Raw genomic sequence first — 23,803 nt, 5'->3', positions numbered from 1 at the left:
AGTCTTTTTTTTTTTTTTTTATTACATTTTTTATCGCACGATTTTTGTAACCCATTTCACCCAGTGCCGATTGCCTATGTAATCCTGGGCGCTACACTCCCTCTGCCAGCCTATGGAGAGCCTAGAGCCGAGCTCATGCCTCCTTCAATGCATGAGAACTAGCAAGCCGCTTCTTATCACCCGACAGCTCATAGTCTTTTTAATAAAATGTCATTTAGTCATATCAGTCATATTTTAGTCATTTGAAATGTTTTAGTTTTAGTCTAGCTTTAGTTGACTAAATATCATACGATTTTAGTCGACTAAATGTACAGTTGATTTAGACGACTAAAATGTATGTTGGCGGTGCCTTGATGGCGTCGTAATGGATGATTTTACACTTGGTTGCATGCTGAAAATAACCGATCTACAAGGCCACAGTGAGCTTGTAGATCTGCTGTTTTCAGAGCGCAAAATCAACACTGGCGTGTACCTCAATGATAACGGCGTCTCTCCCTTTTCTCCCTCCTTCTTATCTCCCTCTCCCTCCCATCCTCTGTCCTCGTATAGGCCCGGTGAGAAGCAGTGGCAAAGTTCAGGAGGAGGCCATAGTTGACGAGGAGGCCATTCTGAGTCTACTGGAGAGCACTCAGACATTCCTGCCTCTCTCCCAGAGATCCAACGACTCGCCTCTATTAGGTCAAGCTACAACACTTGTTGAGAAACATACAGGGCTCAATTCAGAAAAGAAAAAAGATATTCCATGAGTGCGGACACTTAATTCCTCAACGTTTGATATCAAAACTTTTTTTGTTTTTTTTTTTTACATCAATGCACCAGTTCTGAGAGCAAATAATGATTACCTTGAAGGCTGTCAGATTGAGCTCCCATTTGAGGCCAGATAACCATCACAGGCGGTAGCCATGTTAAGCACTAACCTCTTGATCCAACATTGAACCATTATTACCATTAAAACCAAGTTAAGCTCAATCTGTGGATTCACTAAATCAATCATTATCATTTCTCTTTCTTCTGGTGTGCAGACAGCCAAGACCATGCCATGGCCGACCTTCTGGCAGGCCTGGAGGACGACGGTTTCCAGGGGGCTCCCATGAGGCATAACTCCCAGCCGCATTCACTCCCTGGATCCAGCATCTGTCTGTACAACAGCGACGAGGAGGAGGCGGAGCCAGAGCTGGACAAGGAGGAGGCCGAGCTCAGCGTGATGATGTCACAGAGATGGGACGGCGACCTCCCAGGGCAGTCCACCAAGCGGAGGTGTGCAGTTTGTTCTGGTTGTTGTTTAACCGGCCTGACTTCTCATTAAACCTTTTGTCAGAGCAGTCGGTAGTTATCGTTCTTTTTGCTTAGTAAACTACTGAGTTATTTGATCTGAATCGTGTAGAACAGTGGTTCTCAACCAGTAGTCCGGGGACCACCAGTGGTCCTTGAGGGGGTTCCAGGTGGTCCCCAGCTAAATGATGGAGAGTTGGTAACCAAATGGACCCTTATAGATCTTTAACTCTTGAGAGCGTAAAATTAAACCAAATGGACCCGTAAAGGGTCCATTTGGTTTCATTTTATGCTCTCAAGAGTTAAATAATTGTTAAACATCTACATTACTTAATGAAACAATTGTTACTTTGATCAAAGTTTGCCTGTTATCTCTCCTATTGGTACCAACATCAATACAGCATGGAATTGTGGACAAAATCGTATCCAACGTCAACAAAATATTCTACGTTTTGGGTATGAGAGGCTAAATCTCCGTGGCTCAAAATGCATAATAAATAATGGACCTTGATATGAAAAGGGTTGAAAACCACTGGTGAAGAATATTGGCCGCACATTGTTTATGCTTCCACATGCATAATTCGTTTTTACAATTTAGCAGACGCTCTTATCCGTGCGAGATCAGAGTAAGAGTAAATAGTCATACTGTAGTAAATACTGACAAATGACAGAGATCAGGTCACTGTAAGTAGAGTGCAAAGAGAACAATGTAGTGCCTCAGAAACTAGGATACCAAGTACTGTAAACATCAAACCTAACATCTGTCTAAACAATCAAATATTTTGTAACATCTGTAATCGAGAAAAAACTAATTTAAATGACAGAAATGTGAACAAGTAACCAACATATATCTGCGTAGAAAAACTAGCATCTATTGAAAGAAGGTGACAAGAAGGGACGAGCTTGAAGATAAACTAGCAATTAGTCTAATTTAATTAGTGTTCCTGTTATCTATGCCCATGCAGGCCATCGGTCAAGGAGCTGGAGGACAGCTACAGCGACGAGCAGCAGGACTCCTCTGATGACGAGATGGACTGGAGCGGTACCAACTCTCTGTTTGCCAACCTGTCCATTCCCCAGGTCGATGGGGCCGCGGATGACAACAGTGGTGAGCTGCGCCAGACTGTGTTTATGTGGCGAGGTTTAAAATGTATACTTGTTAAAATGTGTATTTGTAGCCGACTACGCCACCTGGAGGACTTTAGAGCCCAGGAACTCTACACTTTTTCCAGTTTCACACAGGTTCTTAAAAACCAGGGGTTGAGCGGTGAAATAAAAACATCAAGGGTGCAATAAACACATTTATTGCTAGTTATCAAATATTCTAATTAGAAAACAATGATGCATACAAATTACAAACACTTATAACAGAACCCTCTTGTCACAGATCCTCCAGAATGCAGCCCCCCACAAGTCCTCAGTCCTTCAGTCTCTCAAATATTAGTCACGTCGTCCACTCCGGAATTCTCCTTTAAGGGCCAGACAAAAAGTTCACATCAGTACTGAGTCCTCTTACTAAATGTTCACTCTCACTTCTGAACACACTGCACACTAAAAAACAATAAGAACTTAATAAAATTAAGTCTAAAATAAACGTAAAAGCATGCAGTGGTCTAAAAAACAGTGAGGACTTTACAGAAGAATTAAATGAATGGCTTTCTCTCGGGCTTCAAAGGACGGATCAACCAATAAAATAATAACTAAAAGGACTAAAAGCAGGGAGTTAAAAGCACGCAGCAGACACACTATCACAGGTTAAAAATGAGGCACAGAGGGGCACTTAGCTTTGGAGAGGGGCAAGTCGTAACTTGGCCCCTCTGCTGAGTGTATTCAGCTCCCCCTCCTCCTCTCTGGTCGCCGGACTGTTGGACTGGCACCGCCGATCGCCGAACACCCCCGTCGTCACGGCTGCTGCTGGGCTGGTACCGGCTCGTCTTTCTCTGCGCCGTCGGTCCGTCTGTTGTCCGTTTCGCCGACTCTACTCGTCTCTGTGTCGTCTTGTTGCGTGTGTTTGTCTGCTGCTGTTACTACTGTGTCCCTGAGTTGCGTGGTGGCGTCCGCGTGCTACCGGTGTCTGCGTCTGTGTGGAGAGGTGAGGTGCTTAACTCCGTACACCTGCGCTGGTCGCGCAGCTGGCGTGAATTGTCCTGATTGTCCTGGGAACCTGCCCGTTGCCGTGGTAACTGTTCTTTGGGGCAGTAGCAGAGTGTTGCACACCAAAATAATCACACAATAAAAACACTCAAATCAAATAGAAAACACACTGTACAAATCTGACCCCATCACATTTATATGAACAGATAGTGCTTAACCCATTGAGACCTGAAGCCGATTCTACATGTCTCCTAAATCTCAACAGTTTTCTGAAAAACGTATGTTTCTATATCAGTGGTGCTCAATCTTTTTCATGTCAAGGACCCCCAAAATTATGTGTACTTGGCCGCGGACCCCCATCAAAATATCTTGTTCCAGGAACCCCCCAGAAGCAAAGATTTGAGTTAAAAATGTTCGCTTTAAAATTATATATATTCAGAAGATTTGCACACATTTTCACGATTTTTCAAAAATAGCAGATCTACAAGCTCATAGCGCGGCACTCGGTGCCGCGCTATGAGCTTGTATATCTGCTATTTTTGAATAGCCCAAAGTGTAAAATAATGCTTTTTAGCTCAAATCTAAAAATGACACAGTTCCAGGTCTTAATGGGTTAAATGTCAAATGTCACAAATTCAAATGTCACAAATTCACATCACATCTAAGTATCAAAATGCAGACAATCTGTTACACCTGCAGTAGTCTCGATCTCCAGGCTTTTATTCTCCTTCGCGTTTTTTGCTCAAAAATAAGAGCCTGGACCAGCCTGTTGACGTTTCTGGCATAGGAAGTGTTTCATTTCCCCAACCAACCAGAGTGCAGTGGGCGTCGCTCCAAATGCTGTGATGTCAGGGCTCTCAATGCTGCACATTGGGGCAGGAGGAGGGGCATGGGGTGGGGCGGGGGCTGACGAACAGATCGGTGAACCAATGGGATCTCGCGGAATTTTTCTCCGGAGATGTTGAACCCGCCCCTCTAGACCAGATATCAGACGCGCTAGGGCAGCCTACAGACTGTAATTTCCCTTTTCTCTTGACTTGATTTTCATCGCCGCAAGTCTTTTCATTTCCGGTAGAAGCCATTTTAGAGATCTTTGATGCATCCAGAATGTTGTGGATCTCACTTTAGCATAGGGGTCTTCAACAGGGGTTTCGGGACCCCTAGGGGGTCCTCAGAGTTACTACAGGGGGTCTGCCAAATCTGATTTTGATGTGTGATTTGATATGTGATATGTGATATGATTTTTTTTAACCACTTGAACCCAAGCATCCCTTCTCTGAAGAGAACTTTAGCCAAAAAAACGGCTATTTTTGGCATAGAGTTATAGGTGTAGAGGGAAAAAAGAGCAGCAAACGTTCATCTGAAACACAATTTTATACAATATAGAGGGGGTCCCTGCTTCATCTCTCTCTCAGCTAGGGGGTCCTTGGCATGAAAACGTTGAAGACCCCTGCTTTAGCAGAAGGACAGTGCAAATAAGTGGTCCTCTTACCCACTTAAACCCTATATATGTTGTTTTATGTCAAATAACACCTCACAACATTATGACCTTGTAGATCTGCTTTTTTTCCCGAATGTTCACCTAATTCTTCTCTTTGTATTTTTCTCATCCCTAGATTCATCACTGACAGACAGTGGCTCCAGGACACACTCCTCCCTCACAGTCACAGACAAGATCCTGGCGAAGAGGAACAACCGACTCCCCGAGGAGACGATCCACCTGGGCCCCCCTTCCTCTGCCAAGACCCTGCTGGAGTGCAAGCACTCCGAGCACAGGCAGGCTCACTCGCTCGGCTCGGAGGAAGCGGCGAGCGACAAGCACTTCCTCTCCAAAAGCAGCCAGCAGGGGAGCGGCAGTGGCAGTGAGTGTTCCACCGGCTTCAAGGTGAACAAGGAGATCCCTTACATTCCTCCGGTCAAGCATCCTATCCCCTGCAAGGCGACCAACCACTCCGAGGTGTCGCCGGGAAAGGAGGACGTGCGGCCGTACGCCTACGAGAAGAAGAAGACGCCGATGGAGCTGGACGAGGCCGATCTGATACTGCCGTTCGGCAACAGGAAGATCACCCAGAACCGGAAGAAGTACGGCAGCATGAAGAATGTGGAGCAGAACTGCCTGTCCATCCTCCAAAACCACCGGACCTTCTCCTTGTGCTACTCGGAGCTGAGGAACCACTCCACCAAGACGGAGCTGGAGCTCAGCCAGAGGGATTGCAAGAGCCCCATACTCAGGAACATCCCCTCCGCCCCGTCTCCCCTGGACGAGGAAGAAGGGGAGGAGGACGAGGATGGGTTTCTCGACCCCCAGGAGGAGGAGATCAATCAGGACAGCGAGGAGGGAGACGTCGGCGAGCTCAAGATCCGGTACGAAGACTACCAGGAGAACAAGACGGAGAGGACCATCGTGGCACAGCAGGAGGCACACTACAAATTCTTCCCCAGCGTCATCCTCTCCAACTGCCTTAACAGGAAAAAGGCTGCGGGGAACAAGCCGACCGACCCCTGCAGCAAACTGGAGCAGGTGCAGCCGCGTAGGTCGCGGCTCAAGCTGAACAAGAGGAGGGCCGGGGCGGCGACGCAGAGGAGCAAGCTAAATACAGCTGACAGTCCTGTCTCTGACAGCCAAATCAGCACCGGCTGCACCTCAGTCTTACCTGCCTGTCCAATGAGTACAGGTACCGACACGCCAGTCACAGACGACACGCCAGTCACAGACGACATGCCAGTCACAGTCAACACGCCAGTCACAGACGACACGCCAATCACAGACAACGTGCCAACTCCAGACAACATGCCAACTCCAGACAACATGCCAACCCCAGAGGATAAGCCAGCCAAAGACCCGCCAGTCACGGAAGTAGAGCCAATCACAGAAGAGAAGGCGATTAGCGTGGAGACGGCAGCAACGGAATGTACAAAACCATTTCTAGAACCTCCCGTCCCCTCGCTCACCGGCGTTCCCAATATTACTGTATCGGCTGAAGCTGCAGTAGAGGACAGTCCTGGCTCAATTCCTGAGCTTCCTGCACTCTTTGCCAGCACTAAGCCCACAGGGCTGCCCGCCAGCAAATACACCCTGAGGGCCAAACGCAAAATGACTTACGACAGCGATGATGGAGAGCACTCGGGTGCTTTCCGCTTTAAAAACTCCCCCGCCGCCAAAGAGCGGCTTAAGGATGACTCCCCCTCGGGTGCGCAGGAATTCAAGTGCCAGAAGCGTCGCAAGAAGGAACCTCCCATCATCATCAAGTACATCATCATCAACCGGTTCAGAGGTCAGAAGAACATGCTGGTGAAGATGGCCAAAGTGAACGCAGAGGAGCAGTGGGTGGTGCTGACGCCCAAGAAGTTAGAGCGGTATGACAAACTGGCACCTCTGAGGGAATTTTGGCCCAAGGTGCCTGAATCTGCTGCAGTCAAGTACCCTGTCAGTGAGCCAAAGGCTAAGAAACCGGCCAAAAAAAAGGCAAAGGTCAACAATACCACAAGCAAGAAAACAACTGGCACCGCCGCTAAACCTCCGGTCAGAGAGGGGGAACAGCTTGTCAAAAAAAGGACTAGAGGAGGCTGTCAGAGGGGCTTGCATTTGCCTTCCCTGCCGCCCCCTGGACCGTGTTACTGTGAGCAAGCCGAAGACCATGACTCTGAGTACACGGACGTAATGGTCGAACTGGGTTACCTCTCGGAGAGATCTCCGAGCCCCGTAGACTCTACTCCGCCTCGCTGTTGGTCCCCCAGCGACCCACTCATGGAGACCCGATCTCCGAACCAGCTGATTAACCCTTTCAGTGACCCATGCCTCAGTTCTATCCATCAGGAAATCCCCACTACGTCGTCGGCCCGAGGGGGAGCGTTGCGTCTCGGCCAAACTGATAAACCTAAGAGAGCTGCAAACCCTAAAAGGAGGGCGAGTAAGTCTGCCGGTAAGCTTTCTGAAGAGGAAGCAGAAGAAGCCAAAAAGGGGAAAATTAGACAGAACAGTGTTACTGCTGCTACGAGGAGGAGAAAGACTGAGATGGAAATGTCACAAGGCACCATCAGCAGCACTGCAACAAGACCCAGAAGGTCACGGAAAAAGAAGGCTGTGGGGCCTGAAAGTCCATCAGCGAATAAAGACTGTGACAGCTCCCAGCTGCTTTTCCCAGAAGATGAGCTGCCTCCCTCAGAGAACTCATCGCAAGCTGTCCCCCCCTTTCAGCGGCCAGACAGCACAGGTAGTCGCGCCCCAAGCACCTCCCAGTCTGCTTTCCTGTCAGGCTCTGACCCGACACCGTCCCAGTCCATAGTGCCGAAAGCCGAGGACTGTGAGACCTCAATCATGGAGGTCAACCAAAATATTTCACTTCCAGGTCCAGTGCAGCAGAGCCAAGCATGCCAAACCACGGTCGTTAAAATGGAGGCCACGCCTGAGGATCTCCCAGACGCTCAAGTGAAATCTCCACATAGACCTTCGCTGGAGGCAGCAGGATCATCCCCCACATACTCAGGCCCTAGAAACGGGATGATACCCACTCTATCGGAGACGCCCTCTGGCTTGGCCGTTCTGAAGAAGCTTCTTCAGAAGAGGCGGCAGGGACAGGCGCTTCCTCTCCAGCCGGTCGGCACAGAGGCCGCCACGGTAGACCCCACAAGCAAGGCTGCGAGATCTAAGAGAACCCCTTCTACTACGCCTAAGAAGCCCCGCGCCCCCAAATTGACCACGCCCAAGGAGAAGAAGCAGAGGGGCAGGAAGGCCAAAGGCGGCAGCACCCAGCCCGAGGTACCGTCGATGCAGGAGGCCATCGCCTCCGACGACAGCCCCATCTTCCTGTCGGACCCAGGCCTGGACAGCAGCTGCTGCTTCATAGAGGACAGCCTGTCCCCGGAGCTCCCTCACAATTACAACTTCGACATCAACGCCATCGATCAGACAGAGTTCTCCAGCCCCTACGCAGGCAGTCAGTTCGTCCTAACCGATAAGAATCTGCCGATCAAGTTCCTGAGTGACGTCACCCAGGACGCGGTGCCCGCTCTGGGTATCGAGAAGAAACCCGATAAGCTGTCCAGCTCGGGGGAGGAGTGGCATAGAGCCGGAGCCCTGAGTCCTGAGCTCTTTGACCGAACGGAGAACGGGGAGTCTGCGTCCAATCACCTCGCTCTGTTTGACTGTGAGAGAGCCATCAGAGGCAGGGAGTGGGGGTCCTCTTTGGGCAAGGGCCACAACCTCAGCCCGTTTCAGGATTTCCACTGTGAAAGAAAAGAGCTGCTCTTTTCAGCCTTTGACCCCGTCCTGCCGTTGCCGTTGAGTTCCAAGTCCTTCGTGGACAACGAGGGCTCGCCCAGCGGGGACCTGTTGGAGGGTATTGACGCAGTCACGTCCACCAATAGCTCCCCACGCTCCATCAGCTCTCTGTCCCAAGTCAGGGCCAGTCAGCTGTTGCGGGGGGGAGTTGGAGGCACCCACATCCTTAAGCCTCTCATGTCCCCTCCGACCCGGGATGAGATCCTTAGCACCCTGCTGGACCTGGAGATGTCTGAGGCCACTTTCAAGGAGCCCTATTGCAGTGACCCCTCAGACGCCCCTGTTAAACCCATGTAAGATCACATTCAGTTACATAATTTGACTCTTATTTTTAACATGCTGCTTAGTTATATTTGAAGCAGTGTTTCAGCCAAGTCACGTACTGTAGCTACAAGTCCAAGTCAAGTCATTAAGTGAGTAGCCTTGGGAACCTACGGTTCCAGAGCCGTGTGGCCCGTAGGGCAGGACCTTTCTCCTGTTTCTGTAGCGTGAGGCGGCTCTGAGGGCAGACACTCTAACCACAAGGCCCCTGAGCTGCTTAACATAAGCCCAACTAAGTGTATTTTTTTGTGAAAAACCTCAGTCAAGTCCAAAGTTACAGATAGTTGAGCACAAGTCATGGTTTATTGAGTACAAACGCCTTGACTCAAGTATATAACACTGTCATCTCACTGATGAAGGCTGCTTAGGGCCAACACGTTGATCTACAATGAACCATTTCTAAGGCTTTTTATTCTTTATTCTATAAAGACAGCTTTGGCCTAGTTTGGAGGGTGCTTTGGACTCTCTCCCAGTGTCTTTCCCAGTATTGCCAAACAGCATCTTCAATCACTTCTTCATTTAGACACTGTAGCCCTCTTCACTTCACGTTTTATGGATACTACAAGACTATCTTAAAGCAACAAAATATATTTTACGTAGTATAATATATCAATAAATATGGACTCGTTTTTTGTATTGAATAATATTCCACCTTATACATCTTGTGGTCAAAGTCAGTATGGTTAATTCATTGCACAAATGTCTATGGTGTTCATGAGTAAATGTATTTTAACCCATTAAGACCTGGAACGCATCTGTGTCACTTTAGATTTCTTTGGCTATTCAAAAATAGCAGATATACAAGCTCATAAAAATCTTGAAACCATTTTTTTTCAGATCTTTTTCAAAAGACTGTTAGGAAACATTTTTAAGAAGGTCTTAATGGGTTAATGTATTTGATGGAATAATCACTGCATTCATGCTGTCCATTCTGCTCTTGCATGGCTGTGAAGAATTACAGTGCGCTGTTGAACACAAATGCATCATTATGTACTCCTGTCTTTGCCCCATCTCTGGTCCAGGGAGGTCGGTAGCCGTAAGCTGATCGTGGAGACCCGGCTGGCCAAGGAGCTGCCCGAGTTCAACGGAGACCTGTCCCTCGAGGGCCTCGATTTCTGGAAGACGGTCTTCTCCGCCATGACCCGGCCCGCCGCCGCCGCCTTCTCCGATCCCCACCAACCTCAGGGAGCCCAGCCGTCCTCCTCCACCTCGGCGTTCAGCAGAGCGGTTCAGGGTGAGCAGCTCGGCTCGGCGGCAGGTGACCAGAAGATCGCCCTGGTGCCCTGCAGAGACCCGCCGAGCCGCGAGCGCGTGCAGCTGTGGTTGGAGGCCAAGAAGCAGTACGAGCATCTACAGCAGCGGGGGAGGAGAGAGCGGGAAGGCGCGCTGAACGCGGGGAAGGTCGCGAACGACGCCGCGGACAGGAACGAGCAGCCGACTGGTAGCCCAGTAGTCAGGGACGATGCGCTTTCCAGCAAAAGGACTCACAGGCTTAGGAAACACAACCTGTCCCTACGTATATCTCCCCTCGACACCACAGCCTCTCAGGACAGCCCTGCAGGGGTGAGTCCCGTGTCGGATGTCGGTGAGGAAGATGTAGAAGAGGGTAAAACCGACTCTCCGGATTCCCCAGAGTTGCCTCCATGGCAACAGTCCTCCCAGCGCACCCCGTTGGGGCCCAGCAGGCCGGAGGTGCAAGACGAGGAGAACGAGGAGGAGGAGGAGGTGGCTGAGAGAAGCGTGAGGTCTCCGGAGCCCCTGTCCCCAAGGCTCTGCGCCTCCCCAGAGGCGACGGAAGCAAAGCCACTCCTCAGCCCCTCGCCTTTTCCCACCGGGGACGACGAGGAGGTGGGGAGGAGCAGTCCCCATCTCCTTCACAGTACCCCTTTCCTCAGGAGACGGCGGGGGTGCAGGGGAGACGTAGAGCCACCTGTGTGCAGCAGCACCCCCGTGGCTGAAGGTAGGGAACGTGGATTATTCTGGAGGGGGGGGGGGGGTGTTTGAAAGGTACTCTTTTATGTGGCATGGATTTCATTTTGAAAAGGAAAATGTGTTTTATTTTATTCATATAAATCAGAACTAGACTAGACTTGAATTTTCCATACCCACATTTGAACCCCATTTCGTAACTATACCTTTCAAGCCAGGAACCCCTTTTGGGGTTCTTGTTGTTATGTACAGTATATAGCAACACATTCTTTTTTGAATTTTTGAATAAATAAAATAAAACTTAAACCATAACAATGGAAAATCCCAATGCTATGGCTGACATTAGAAATGGCCGTATAATTTACTAACGTTTCTAATTTGTCACGTCACATTTAACCCATTGAGACCTGAAGCCTATTCTACATGTCTCCTAAATCAGTATTCTGAAAAAACTTATGTTTCTATATCAGTGGTGCTCAATCTTTTTCATGTCAAGGACGCACAAAATTATATGTATTTGGCTGCAGACCCCCATCAAAATGTTTTGTTCCAGGGACCCCCAGAAGAAAAGATTGGAGTTAAAAATGTTCGCTTTAAAAATATATATATTCAGAAGATTTGCACTCATTTTCACGATTTTTCAAAAATAGCCCAAAGTGTAAAAATAATGCTTTTTAGCTAAAATCTAAAAATGACACAGATCCAGGTCTTAATGGGTTAATGTGAGGAAACCTTCCTCGTACAGTTGCATGTATTAACGTTGTCCCGTCCTCCTCCTGTGTCTTTCAGAGGAGTGTGTGTCCCAGAGACGCCAGCAGAGGAGAAGGAGCCAAGCAGAGCCCCTGAGGAGAGTCCTTCTCACTACACAGATGAAGGTCACATAAGAAAGACTTACCCTAATACTGTATATTCAAACTTAACCACATGAACCCTATAGCATCCCTATTCTGGGGCGAAGACATTTGGTGTTGGGCCAAAAAAGGAGCCGACCTAGTTCAGAGCCCTGGGGGACACCGGTCAACTAAGTGTATGGTGTTTAAATTAATACACTGTATATGTACACGTATCGTTTCTATTCTGTTATTCTGTAACACTTTATTTTTACAATAAACCACCCTTTGCACTATAGTACTCACTAGGGTTTAACAAGGCAATGGAATACAATATTAATTGGAAGGTCACTCTTCCTATGAATTCAGCAACAACCTCATTTCAGTCTGTTAGACTGAATTTACGTTATTGCTTAATAAATGTCTATATAATATCTATCAATATTCATATCCTCTTCAGGATGTCAGTATTGAGGAGTATATATATGAGTATATATATTGAGGAGTATATATATATGAGTAATTATATATATTGAGGAGTATATATGTCAGGATGTCAGTAATGAGATGGCCGAAAAGGAAGTGAACAGATATGATAGATACTATTAGGCTTCTTCTCATCTTGTTATACTTTGGTTAACCACTTAAACCCTAAATACTTAGTTGACAGAGGACCCCCATGGATGTATACTTTGCCCTCTCCTTTTTTCCAGTCTCTTTGCCAAAAATAGCTGATTTACAAGCTCGCAATGCAACGCGTTGATGTGAGCTTGTAGATCGGCTAATTTTGCAGAACGTTTGCCCAGAATAGGGACGCTAGTGTTCATGCGGTTAGTCACTACATCATCTGGTTCAATACATGTTTTCAATGCACACACACACACACACACACACACACACACACACACACACACACACACACACACACACACACACACCTTTCCAGTGAATTTTGCATTGCTTGTTCGATCTGACTCGGACGTGTTGCTCATTCCGACGTTTCCTCGTTTACATTCCACAGAACCAGTTTAGCGCTCTGAATGTGCCAAAGAAAGACACCTCTGGAATCGAGGGCCCCAGCATCAGCAACTCGTACGGCTTCAAAGCCAGTATGCAGAACCTTCAGGATGCCAAAGCTCTGCATGAGGTCAGACACACCATATTAATACACACACACACACACACACACACACACACACACACACACACACACACACACACACACACAAACACACACCTTCACTCACTTCCACATTATTCAACAGGTTACTTTTCAGCCCTATAGGCCTTTAAGCCCTATACACTTAGCGAAAATAGCAGCTCTACAAGCTCACAAAGCTTTGCAGCGTGATGTGTTATTAGCGTGTAAATATTTTCCCTATTTTTGAACATTCGGAAATGTCTGGATAATGACACTTTTGGACTTTTTTGAAAATTCCTGAAAGTATTCACCTATAATGACATGCCCAAAATAGGAACTCCAAGTTTAAAGTTGTAATATTTCGAATTTGACAAAAGAAGGAAATGTAGCTGGTTCTTAGCAACCTTTTGGCCTCTTTTCAAACCCTTAGAACCCTCAGATTTATAGTTATACTAATAAATGTAAGGGAACTGTGATCACTGCCTTGTATCACAGCAATGTTTTCATTTGTTTTTGGACCCATCTCCATGGACCTTTTATACCATCTATTTATTTTGTAGCTCTACATGCACCACAATTACTGTGAACCCATATGTCTTAAATTCATGTCGGGCTCAATTTCTCACACATGTTTGTGTCCTTTTCCGCTCCAGGTACAGTACCTAACACTGATGGGCATGGAGCTCCATGCGAGGACCCGCCGGGACCTGGAGCCCGACCCAGAGTTTGACCCCATATGTGCCTTATTCTACTGCCTCAACTCCGATGCTCCCCTGCCAAACTCAGACAAAACCCAGCTGACTGGTGTCATCGTGGTGAACAAGGAGGACCAAAACGGTGACCAAGGTGAGGCCTCCAATAAGTGTGATGTTAGAGAGATTTGTTTAGTTTTTAGGCTACCTGCAAGTCCTGAAAACCTCTTAATTCAATTCAATTGCCATTGTTATTGCACATAATCAATCCGGAAGTTGCTGTGCAGCTCCTAAATCGGTTCCATCCAACGCACGCACATGCACATGCACACGTAAACGTACACACACACACACACACACACACACACACACACACACCCCTCAAAGATAAACAACAATAATAAATAACCAATATAGAAGAAGTGTGCTTTCAAAAGTTGAGAATTGTTTAATGTTGGAGAAATGCACTCAGGACGTGGGCCGCTTTTTATTAGCAATCACAGCCAAAGACGGATACAGAGCTGCTCCTCCGAGCTGATAGTCTCTCTGTCACCAATGTATTTGCTTTCCCATTGTCAGCTCTGGAGGCACCCACACCTGACTACCACCAGCCTCTTCTCTTATTCAAAATGGCCATGGCAATATATGATATTAGGGAAAATACAAGGCTAAAATATCTACAAATGCAGAACTACTAGTCTGAGCTGATATGTAAACAAAATGCGATCCCCATTTCTATCTCTCTCTCGTTTTCCTTTTTCATTTTCTGCAGAAAAAGCACCCTTTCCCTTACACATTATGTACCAAATGCTACTGCATCTTTATAAAACACTATTTCATGTTATACCAAATGAACTAAATACTTTTACACCTTAAAAAGCACTATTGCATGTTATATACAGATTTTACAGATGTTACTGTACATGCCGTCATTGTATATTAGAAATACTATTCCAGTTGTTATTCCTGTGGCGTGGCGATGATGATGGACTTATGTTTTGTGGAGTTCAGTTCGGTGATGGCTCTGGGGTAAATGCTGTTTTAGAGGCTGGAAGTGTGTCTCTTTAAGGCCTTGTAGAGCCGCCTTCCAGTTGGCAGCAGAGAAGGGAGATGATGCCAGGGGTCAGTTGCATCTTTCAGAATAACTTCTGGCTCTGCAGAGGAAGCGTGATCTGAAGTGTCTTCCAGTGAGGCCGGGGAGAGTCCAATTATTTTCTGGGCTGCGTTTATGATTCTCTAGAGAGCACTCCCATCTGCTGCTGAACAGTTTGCATACTATCCTGTAATACAGTATGCCCTATACAGTATGCCCTATACAGAGCATACTATGCTGTAATATAGTGTCTGTACACTCTTTATAGAACAGTGATAGAAGGACACTAGCAGCTCCACAGTTTTGACTACAAAAATCTTCCTCACATCCTTTTCAGTGCTGGTTGTCCGGCGAACTTGTTGTTGAAGCGTTATCTTTTGCACAGTAAACAAGCTGTTGTGCTGAACATTTTTATCTTGATTTTTTGTGTCAGTAGAGCCGCTCTTGAGACTTTTTTTGCCAGAGCAATGGAGTTGATTGTCCACTGCCTTTCCTTTTATGTTTAGAAGAAGTGGAGAGGTTTAACGCGTCTTCAATTGTGTTTTAAAATTTCCAGCCCTTATAAAGATAAAGTCTTTAACATACTGTTAGAGTCTCAAAATGTGTTTTCTTAAGGCACTCAATCCCTGATTTGGAATCCACACGGTCAAATAGACTTGTTTATTTCACTGGTGAAATTGGTCTTATATTTTCTTGTAACCGGCATTAATATTGTCTTAAAAATGTCTAATATCTATAACTTGCTCAAACAAGCATCGCCCTGTGTTTTATTGTTCATGGTGTGTTTAATTATACCACATTGAAGGCTAAAATGGAAGCTTCTAATCCACTCCACTCTGTTCTACCTCATACCAGGTCACCGTGCAACAGCGCCCCTGCTGGTGAGGTCGGGCGTCTCAGGGCTGCAGGTGACCTACGTGGAAGATGAGCAGAAGCTGTTTCAGGAAGTAGTCACTGTCTTTAGGAGGTGAGTGTGGCGTTCAGGGATCATCTCCACTCTTTAGTGTCTTTATTGACATAAAACCAGGGCTGGACTGGGAGTAGCTTTTGTTACTTCCTGGTGGATTGAGGGGGGCTCTGGTGCCATACATTCACTTTAACCCATTAAGACCTGAGCCCGATTCTACAAATGTCTTCTAAATCGGTTTTCTGAAAAACTCATGTTGCTACATCAGTGGTTCTCTACATTTCCATGTCAACATATTTATGTTCCAGGGACCCCCAGAAGCAAAGATTTGAGTAAAAAATATTCGCTTTAAAAATAAATATATAAGATTTGTCAAAATCTTTCCAGATTTTTTCAATAATAGCTGATCTACAAGCTCAGAAATAGCCAAAAAAAAATAGCAGATGTACAAGCTCATAGCTTGTATGAGCTTGTACATTTGCTATTTTTGAGTAGCCAACCAATCTGCTATATAGCTAAAAATCTAAAATGACACAGATGCTTTCCCGGTTTTAATGGGTTAAAATGTTAATTTAGGGTCCATTTGTGCACCCTTTGAGTTAAATTAGCACTCAGGTTTTGACAGCGTGAAGACGGATCCATAATTTTATAGCCTCTTTATTTGATTGGTGGTGGTGGCGGCGTGTCCTTGTCCTGTCAGGTTCGACCCAGACATCCTGGTTGGCTACGAGGTCCAGATGCGCTCGTGGGGATACCTGCTACAGCGGGCCTCAGCCCTGAAAGTGGACCTGTGCCAGCAGCTGTCACGGATTCCAGGTAGGACGAGCGCTACGGCCACCCAGCCTGGGGTGTTCACCGGCACTGCTAAAAAATGAATGCAACATCAAGGTTTTAGCAAGTGATTTAGTTTTCAGTGATCCTAATATAAAGGTCTGGAAAGGTTTGTGAAATAAAATGTTGGGAGTTGTTTTTTGAAGCGTCTGAGCATGATATTGTATCGTCCCTTTTTATGTGGTGGCAGACCCTCTGTCACATTTGATTATCGAGTGATAATTTAGGAAACAGCCGTCTTGTCCAACCTCTATCAATACACATAAAGAATAAAAACATCAGCTCCATACCAGAAAAAAATATGTAAATTTGAAATGATAAATATGTAGGAACCCTGCGTCTTGCATTCAGACTTACTGTATGAACTTTCTTCAAGATCAATCTGTTTCTCTCTCTTTTCATTTTTCTCTCTCTCCTCTCTTGACTAATAAGTATCTCTCTTTAGTTCTCTCTCTCTCTCTCTCTCTCTCTCTCTCTCCTTCCCTGGCCATCTAATAAGTATCGCTTTCTCTTTGGTTCTTTTCCCTCTCTGGCTGTCTTATAAGTATGAGGATTAGATCAAATCAAATCAAACGGCTTGCTTTTACTTTGCGCAGTCTGCAATAACAGAGCTCCCGCTGCCCATTTAAGCCTGGCTGATGGAGGAATATTAAGTTCCTTGCTTGCTAAAAGGAGGCCTTGACACGTCTGGGCAAATCCACAAATAGATGCGAGTGGTTGTTGAGCACAGGGCTTCACATGTCTCATCAGCAGAACTGAGCAAAAGTAATTACTGTTGGCTTATTGAATCTGGTAGTGCGAACTGTATTACGAAGGCTGTCATATCACAGTGTCTGTCTGTCTGTCTGTCTGTCTGTCTGTCTGTCTGTGTGTGTGAGAGAGACATGGAACAAGTGTGTGCTTGTGTCCATATGTTGTTTTCTATCAAAACCTCAAATATCCCTTCTTCCACATCGGCTGTGTTTCAAGGGACAACACTATTTTGTATACTTTGTGTCTTATGGATACTTGTTGGGTGGGCAAGCTTATCATTATTGATTATTGACTGGACACAGACATACTTCAGTGTAATAATAATACAAATAACTGTAATCCTTGAAAGGGGGGGTGGGGAGCAAAAGTCCTCTGCCCCCCTCCTATTCTCCACGATGGAGATACAAGGTTTCTGCCTAACAACGACTATGTGCATTATCGGGGGTCTGCTCACATGGGAGAAATGAATGTGCGTGTGCATGCGAGCAGGAAGATGTGCCTGCGTGTGTGTGTGATGTGACCTGAATGCAGTGACGATGCCTCTAGCATAGTCTTGGCCGTAATGGTCTGGTCTGGCTGTCCTCAGGCGACTCCAAAGAGAACCGCTTCACCGCAGACAGAGACGAGTACGGCTCCGACACCATGACCGAGATCCACCTCATCGGACGAGTCATCCTCAACCTGTGGAGGGTGATGAAGACGGAGGTGAGAGGCCCTGACTTCTTCCTCTCTCTCTCCTTCCCTTCCCTCTGCACATTCACTCTCAGGCTTTAGACCTGTAGGGCAGTTGTTCTCAGAGAGAGTGCAAATGGAACCAAATGGACCCTAACGGGTCCATTTGGTTCCATTTGCACTCTCTCAGAGGTACGGGGAGTCTGTGGCCTAATACATAACCAAACTTGGGCGTCCTTGATATGAAAAGGTTAGAGAACCGGTGTTTTCAGCCAAGTCATTGTGAACTCTCTCTCCCCCCCTGTAGGTGACGCTGACCAGCTACACTTTTGAGAATGTGGCCTTCCATGTGCTCCACCAGCGCTTCCCACTGTACAGCCCCCGTACCCTGTCGGACTGGTTCGACCACAAGACTGACCTCTACAGGTCTGTGCCGTCTATTTGAACATTAGACACAGATGTTGTTGTCTTTTTTAGAGGTATTTTCTAGAGCCTGACGGATATACCGGTCTGGCTGATTTTATATATATGTCATTATTCGATTTTTTTGTATCAGAAAGTATGCAGCCGATGTGTTCCAATTTTAACCACTTGTAACCTTTCAACCTATTTTGGGCATGCCATTATAGGGCTTAATTGGTTATATAAAATAATATTCAGCGTATGTGTGTGTATTGTATATTTATTTACAATACGTGTTGCAGTATAGAATAACTATGGACACCTCCAATTAGGTCTTGGCTAATGTAGCCTGTGTGTGTGTGTGTGCGTGTGTGTGTGCGCGTGTGTGTGTGTGTGTGTGTGTGTGTGTCTGTGTGTGTGCGTGCACCAGGTGGAAGATGGTTGACCACTATGTGAGCCGGTTGTGTGGCACAATGCAGTTGCTGCAGCAGCAGGACATTGTTGGGCGGACCAGCGAGCTGGCCCGGGTGTTTGGCATCCAGTTCTACCACGTACTGACGCGAGGATCACAGGTACAACTATCACCGCTTTCAACACCTTATTAAAGAGAGAGAGATGGGTCTGTCATTACATGAATTGCAGTTTCAGCTGGACTTGGACGTGAATAGAAAGAGAGTTGACCTGGCACCTCTTCGGTGAAAGTAGCTAATCCACAAGCTCACAATGTAATGTGACAAATTGTGAGCTTGTAGATTGTAGATCAGTTATTTTCACAGAATGATCACCTACTATAACATGACCAGAATAGGGACGTAAGGTTCATGTGGTTGAAGGTCTCTGTAAGTGTTTTTGTTTTGCGCTTTCATTATTCTGCTTTCTTTTGATTCATCCCCTAACCGTTGTTTCAGTAAATCTAGACTGTGCACTTTATGAAAGCAATGTAGGGTCCTTTGACTTGACCGTTGACACATTCCTACTTTATCAGAGCCAGAATTAACTTCATTGTCACATCACAGGTTTACCGGTGTAAAGAAGTGAGTGAAATTTGTTTATGTGCAAGTTCCATTGTTTTTGTAGTTTTCAGGAAGAGAACAAGAAAAGAAGAGGGTGGGGGGACTGGGAGAGCAAGGAGAAAAATAAATCAAACTGTAACAAGAAACATGCCAAGAAAGAAAAATCAACATATACTGTATACACATAGCATAATCCAGTTGGTACAGTATAGTCATGAGGTTAGACATAAGTTGCATTAGGTTAGGCACAATCAATCCTCGATAGAGGAAATAGCCTGCGTAAGTGATATCCACAAATTGCAGATAAACGTATGGAAACCTACATTATTTAAATCCAGAAAACAATTGTCAAGTTCACAAGCACATTGTACACGTCCTGATGTTTCCATCCTGAGACGTGATGTTTCCTCCTCTCCTTACAGTATCGTGTAGAGTCCATGATGCTGCGCTTGGCCAAGCCCATGAACTACATCCCGGTGTCGCCCAGCGCCCAGCAGCGCGCCCAGCAGAGGGCGCCGCAGTGCGTGCCGCTCATCATGGAGCCAGAGTCGCGCTTCTACAGCAACTCTGTGGTGGTGCTGGACTTCCAGTCGTTGTACCCCTCCATCGTCATCGCCTACAACTACTGCTTCTCCACCTGCCTGGGCCACGTCGACAGCCTGGGAACGTAAGGCCACACACTGTGGGCACCCTCACCGAATTTACAATTTAGGCATTTAGCAGACGCTCTTATGCAGAGCGACTTACAATGATTTAGCAGACTTAAAATAAGCAAGGTAACGGTAAACACATACAGAGAGACAGTGTGCATAAGAGTTTTGTTTTGTAAGTGTGCTCAACAGCTCTATATTCTGATAGCAATCATTGCTATAGAGCAGGGGTCTTCAACGTTTTCAGGCCAAGGACCCCCTAGCTGAGAGAGAGACCCCCTCTATATTGTATAAAAATTGTGTTTCAGATGTAACTTTTTTTGTTTACTTGGTCTGCTCTTTTTCGCCCTCTACACCAAACACCTCTTTGCCAAAAAATAGCCGATCTACAAGCCCACAACGCCTCGCAGCGCGAGGCGTTGTGGGCTTGTAGATCTGCTATTTTTTTGGCTAAAGTTCTCCTCAGAAAAGGGATGCTAGGGTTCAAGTGGTTAAGGTAAAAAAACAATCATATCACACAAAGATTTGGCGGACCCCCTGTAGTAACTTTGAGGACTCCCTAGGGGTCCCGGACCCCCTGTTTGTTGAAGACCCCTGCTATAGTGTGTTGGTTCAATAAACAGAAAATACATTTTCAGTTCGGGATTTTCTTTTTACAAAAACATATCACTTACAGTTACACCCCTCTTGAAATAAATGCACGTTCCTCTATTTCCTCTATTCATTTACTATGTGAAGACAGGTAGGTGAGGTGTTAACTGGTTGAGACATATTAGCACTTAGATCAAGATGTAATAAAAAAGACAGTCTCAGTCTTAACTGTGTGAACATGCATTTCTAGGCCTGACGAGTTCAAGTTCGGCTGCACGTCGCTGAGGGTCCCCCCCGACATCCTCTACCAGCTCCGCAATGACATCACCGTCTCCCCCAATGGCGTCGCCTTCGTCAAGGTACGATGCATCCACGTGACGACACATGCTCCATCTGTATTATTATTGTTATGAGTTATCATAAGTTTCAGTGCTTGCTTATTTGAACTCGTGTCCTCTTCACGAGGGATGGAACGATAATCGCTATTGTCGTTTATCGTGATAAAAAAAAACACTCACAATAACCGTATCGTGGAGATTTTAATTTATTGTGAAAATTACCCTCCGTCATACACTAGGAATTAGCTTTTGTTGAGCTGCAAATTCAGTACCACTTAAAACCTCTATACCTGATCAAAGGGACCTGTAAAGAGCACATTTGGTAAGCTCTTATTTCACGCTACACAAATCGATTCGCCAAAAATAGCAGATCTTCAAGCTCACAGCGCGTTGCGAGCTTGTAGATCGGCTATTTTTGGCGCCCATTCCCCCCAGAATAGGGATGCTGGGTGGTTAACAAAAGCGCCATTTTAAGTTTTAAGCATATTTTGATTGTCGCGATAATATCGTTAATCGCAATTATTTGTGCCACAATAATCGTGACATGTAATCTTCATATCGTCCCGTGATCCCTACACCTCACAGTCCGCGGTGCGTAAGGGAGTCCTGCCCAGCATGCTGGAGGAGATCCTGAACACGCGGATCATGGTGAAGCAGTCCATGAAGACCCACAAGGAGGACAAGGCCCTGATGAGACTGCTGCACGCCAGGCAGCTCGGCCTCAAGCTCATCGCCAACGTCACCTTCGGTTACGCGGCCGCCAACTACTCGGGACGCATGCCCAGCGTGGAGGTGAGTTACTGTGAAGGTGCCCGTTATCTCCTCTGTTCAGACGCATTGTTTATACTTTGTCACACGACCCATTCAGGCAAGTGTCACTCGACGGAAATTATGCTATGTTTTTTTAATACGTCATTTTTGTTGAACATGTCAAAAGTGTAAAAGTATACATCTATCTTCAAATTCCATGTATGTTTGATGATGTATGTCCGTCTATCCTATATCTTGAGATCCGTTCATCTGATCACCTTCACATGCTTGCTGTCCTTGCTGACTACGTTTAGTGTGAAGTAGTCAGTTTTCCTCTATCATCCCATTCCCGCTCTAAACGGGCACTGTTGACAAAGCATAAATAAGCCTTTTGTTTTACAAGAGGAAAAAAGATAGAAGGTGGAGTTGCACAGTGGTTAGACATGTGTGTCATTAGCATGAGCATTGCAATGTCGGTGTGATGGTTTGTTCAGGTTGGAGACAGCATCGTCCACAAGGCCAGGGAGACTCTGGAGAGAGCCATCAAGATGGTCAACGACACTAAGAAGTGGGGAGCCCGTGTTGTGTATGGAGACACAGACAGGTCAGTGGCACTGAGGCTTTCTTTTTGGATTCCATCTTTGGAAAGTAATTTCTCACTCACAGAATGAATTTGACCATCTCAACTTGAACTACTTCATAATAGACAGACGTTTGGCGAAAATTCAGTTAAAATAGCCGATCTGCAAGCTCACACCGCTCCTCGACGCATTGTAAGCTCGTACATCGGCTATTTTCGCTGAAAGAGATTTGGTGTAGAGGGAAAGAAGTGGGGGGCCAAATATCAATCCCCTGGGGCAACAAAGTACTTAGGGTTTCAGTGGTTAACATTAACACCATGAAAATTAATGGATAAATGTGCTGAAGTGGACAGGGAGAGCGTTCAAGAGAAAAATAAAAACAATCAATCAACAAATCAATTGGTCCACAAAATCCATCTCCTTTCTTTGTCTATGGAGCTGCTGCAGACCGATACCTGAAGACATCAAAGGTGTTTTCTCTGGCTTTAGATGAGTTTGTGCCAGATTCCATATGAAATGGACTCTCCTATTGTACAGCACAGGAATATCATGTAGAAATGATACATTTTTGGACACGACAGGGGAATTGTGGAAACACACAAATGTAAGCATGCAATGATCAATTCAGATTCACAACGGCGTTAAGTCAAACAGCTTCACTTGCTTCCATCTGTTTGCTTTGTTCTAATTTGTGTGTGTGTGTGTGTGTGTGTGTGTGTGTGTGTGTGTGTGTGTGTGTGTGTTGCATTCGTGTCGCCTGCAGCTTGTTTGTATTGCTGAAGGGAGCCACCAAAGAGCAGGCCTTCAAGATCGGCAATGAGATAGCCGAAGCGGTGACCGCCACCAACCCTAAACCAGTCAAGCTGAAGTTTGAGAAGGTTGGTGTTCAGTCATCACAGCTCTAGGCCGCACAAAGACTGTCTGCGGATGGATTGCATCCATTCTTTCAGCAGACACACACACACACACACACACACACACACACACACACAGTATGAGATCATGGACACTCTGTGCATGCGTGCCTCTCTGTGTATTCTTCATGTCAGTGCACATACTGTACAGTATAAATCTTCTCTACACTCTGCTCATACAGATGTGCATTAATTACCAACCTATTAGTCTAACTACCCACAGCATATGTGTGTAGTCATGGATACACATAGTACATTACTGCAGACAATTTATTTGCCTGCATTATTATTTACATATATATTATACTTTGTGTGGGGGGGATTGTACAGATTCCCATAGCAATACCCATTTACTCTTATGTGTTATTTACATTATGTATATGTATACGTACTTCTGTTTATGTATGTATATCCCCTCTCTGTGTGTGTGTGTGTGTGTGTGTGTGTGTGTGTGTGTGTGTGTGTGTGCACATCCAGGTGTACCTGCCGTGCGTGTTGCAGACAAAGAAGCGCTACGTGGGCTACATGTACGAGAGTCTGGATCAGAAGGAGCCGGCGTTCGACGCCAAGGGGATCGAAACAGTCCGCCGCGACGGCTGCCCTGCTGTTTCCAAGGTAACCAGCAAGCATGTCAACCCCCTGTCCCCTGTCATCCATCCATCCATCCATCCATCCATCCCTCCACTCATCCATTAATGAATACACTCACTCATTCATTCACCCTTTGTATACCCTGTCCATCTAAGAG

At 46.1% G+C, this 23,803-nt stretch overlaps 1 protein-coding gene across 1 annotated transcript in view; it reads left to right on the top strand.

Annotated features, from left to right (window-relative positions):
• Positions 1-23,803, top strand: part of rev3l (REV3 like, DNA directed polymerase zeta catalytic subunit) — a 96,150-nt gene that overhangs the window by 63,422 nt on the left and 8,925 nt on the right. Inside the window, exons 10-28 of the mRNA XM_084083076.1 lie at positions 550-678; positions 1,023-1,257; positions 2,238-2,380; positions 4,983-8,940; positions 9,991-10,928; positions 11,687-11,772; positions 12,749-12,874; positions 13,522-13,714; positions 15,509-15,620; positions 16,261-16,376; positions 17,731-17,849; positions 18,124-18,242; positions 18,649-18,790; positions 19,654-19,898; positions 20,723-20,831; positions 21,396-21,602; positions 22,055-22,164; positions 22,905-23,019; positions 23,533-23,670. Coding sequence (XP_083939202.1) covers positions 550-678; positions 1,023-1,257; positions 2,238-2,380; positions 4,983-8,940; positions 9,991-10,928; positions 11,687-11,772; positions 12,749-12,874; positions 13,522-13,714; positions 15,509-15,620; positions 16,261-16,376; positions 17,731-17,849; positions 18,124-18,242; positions 18,649-18,790; positions 19,654-19,898; positions 20,723-20,831; positions 21,396-21,602; positions 22,055-22,164; positions 22,905-23,019; positions 23,533-23,670 — 7,340 coding nt within the window. The remainder of the gene's footprint in view (positions 1-549; positions 679-1,022; positions 1,258-2,237; positions 2,381-4,982; positions 8,941-9,990; positions 10,929-11,686; positions 11,773-12,748; positions 12,875-13,521; positions 13,715-15,508; positions 15,621-16,260; positions 16,377-17,730; positions 17,850-18,123; positions 18,243-18,648; positions 18,791-19,653; positions 19,899-20,722; positions 20,832-21,395; positions 21,603-22,054; positions 22,165-22,904; positions 23,020-23,532; positions 23,671-23,803) is intronic.

The sequence above is a fragment of the Gymnoscopelus microlampas genome (genome assembly GCF_963454915.1).
Source record: "Gymnoscopelus microlampas genome assembly, chromosome: 16".
In the NCBI taxonomy this organism is placed as follows: Eukaryota; Metazoa; Chordata; class Actinopteri; order Myctophiformes; family Myctophidae; genus Gymnoscopelus; species Gymnoscopelus microlampas.
This window is presented reverse-complemented; position numbering and strand designations above follow the sequence as displayed.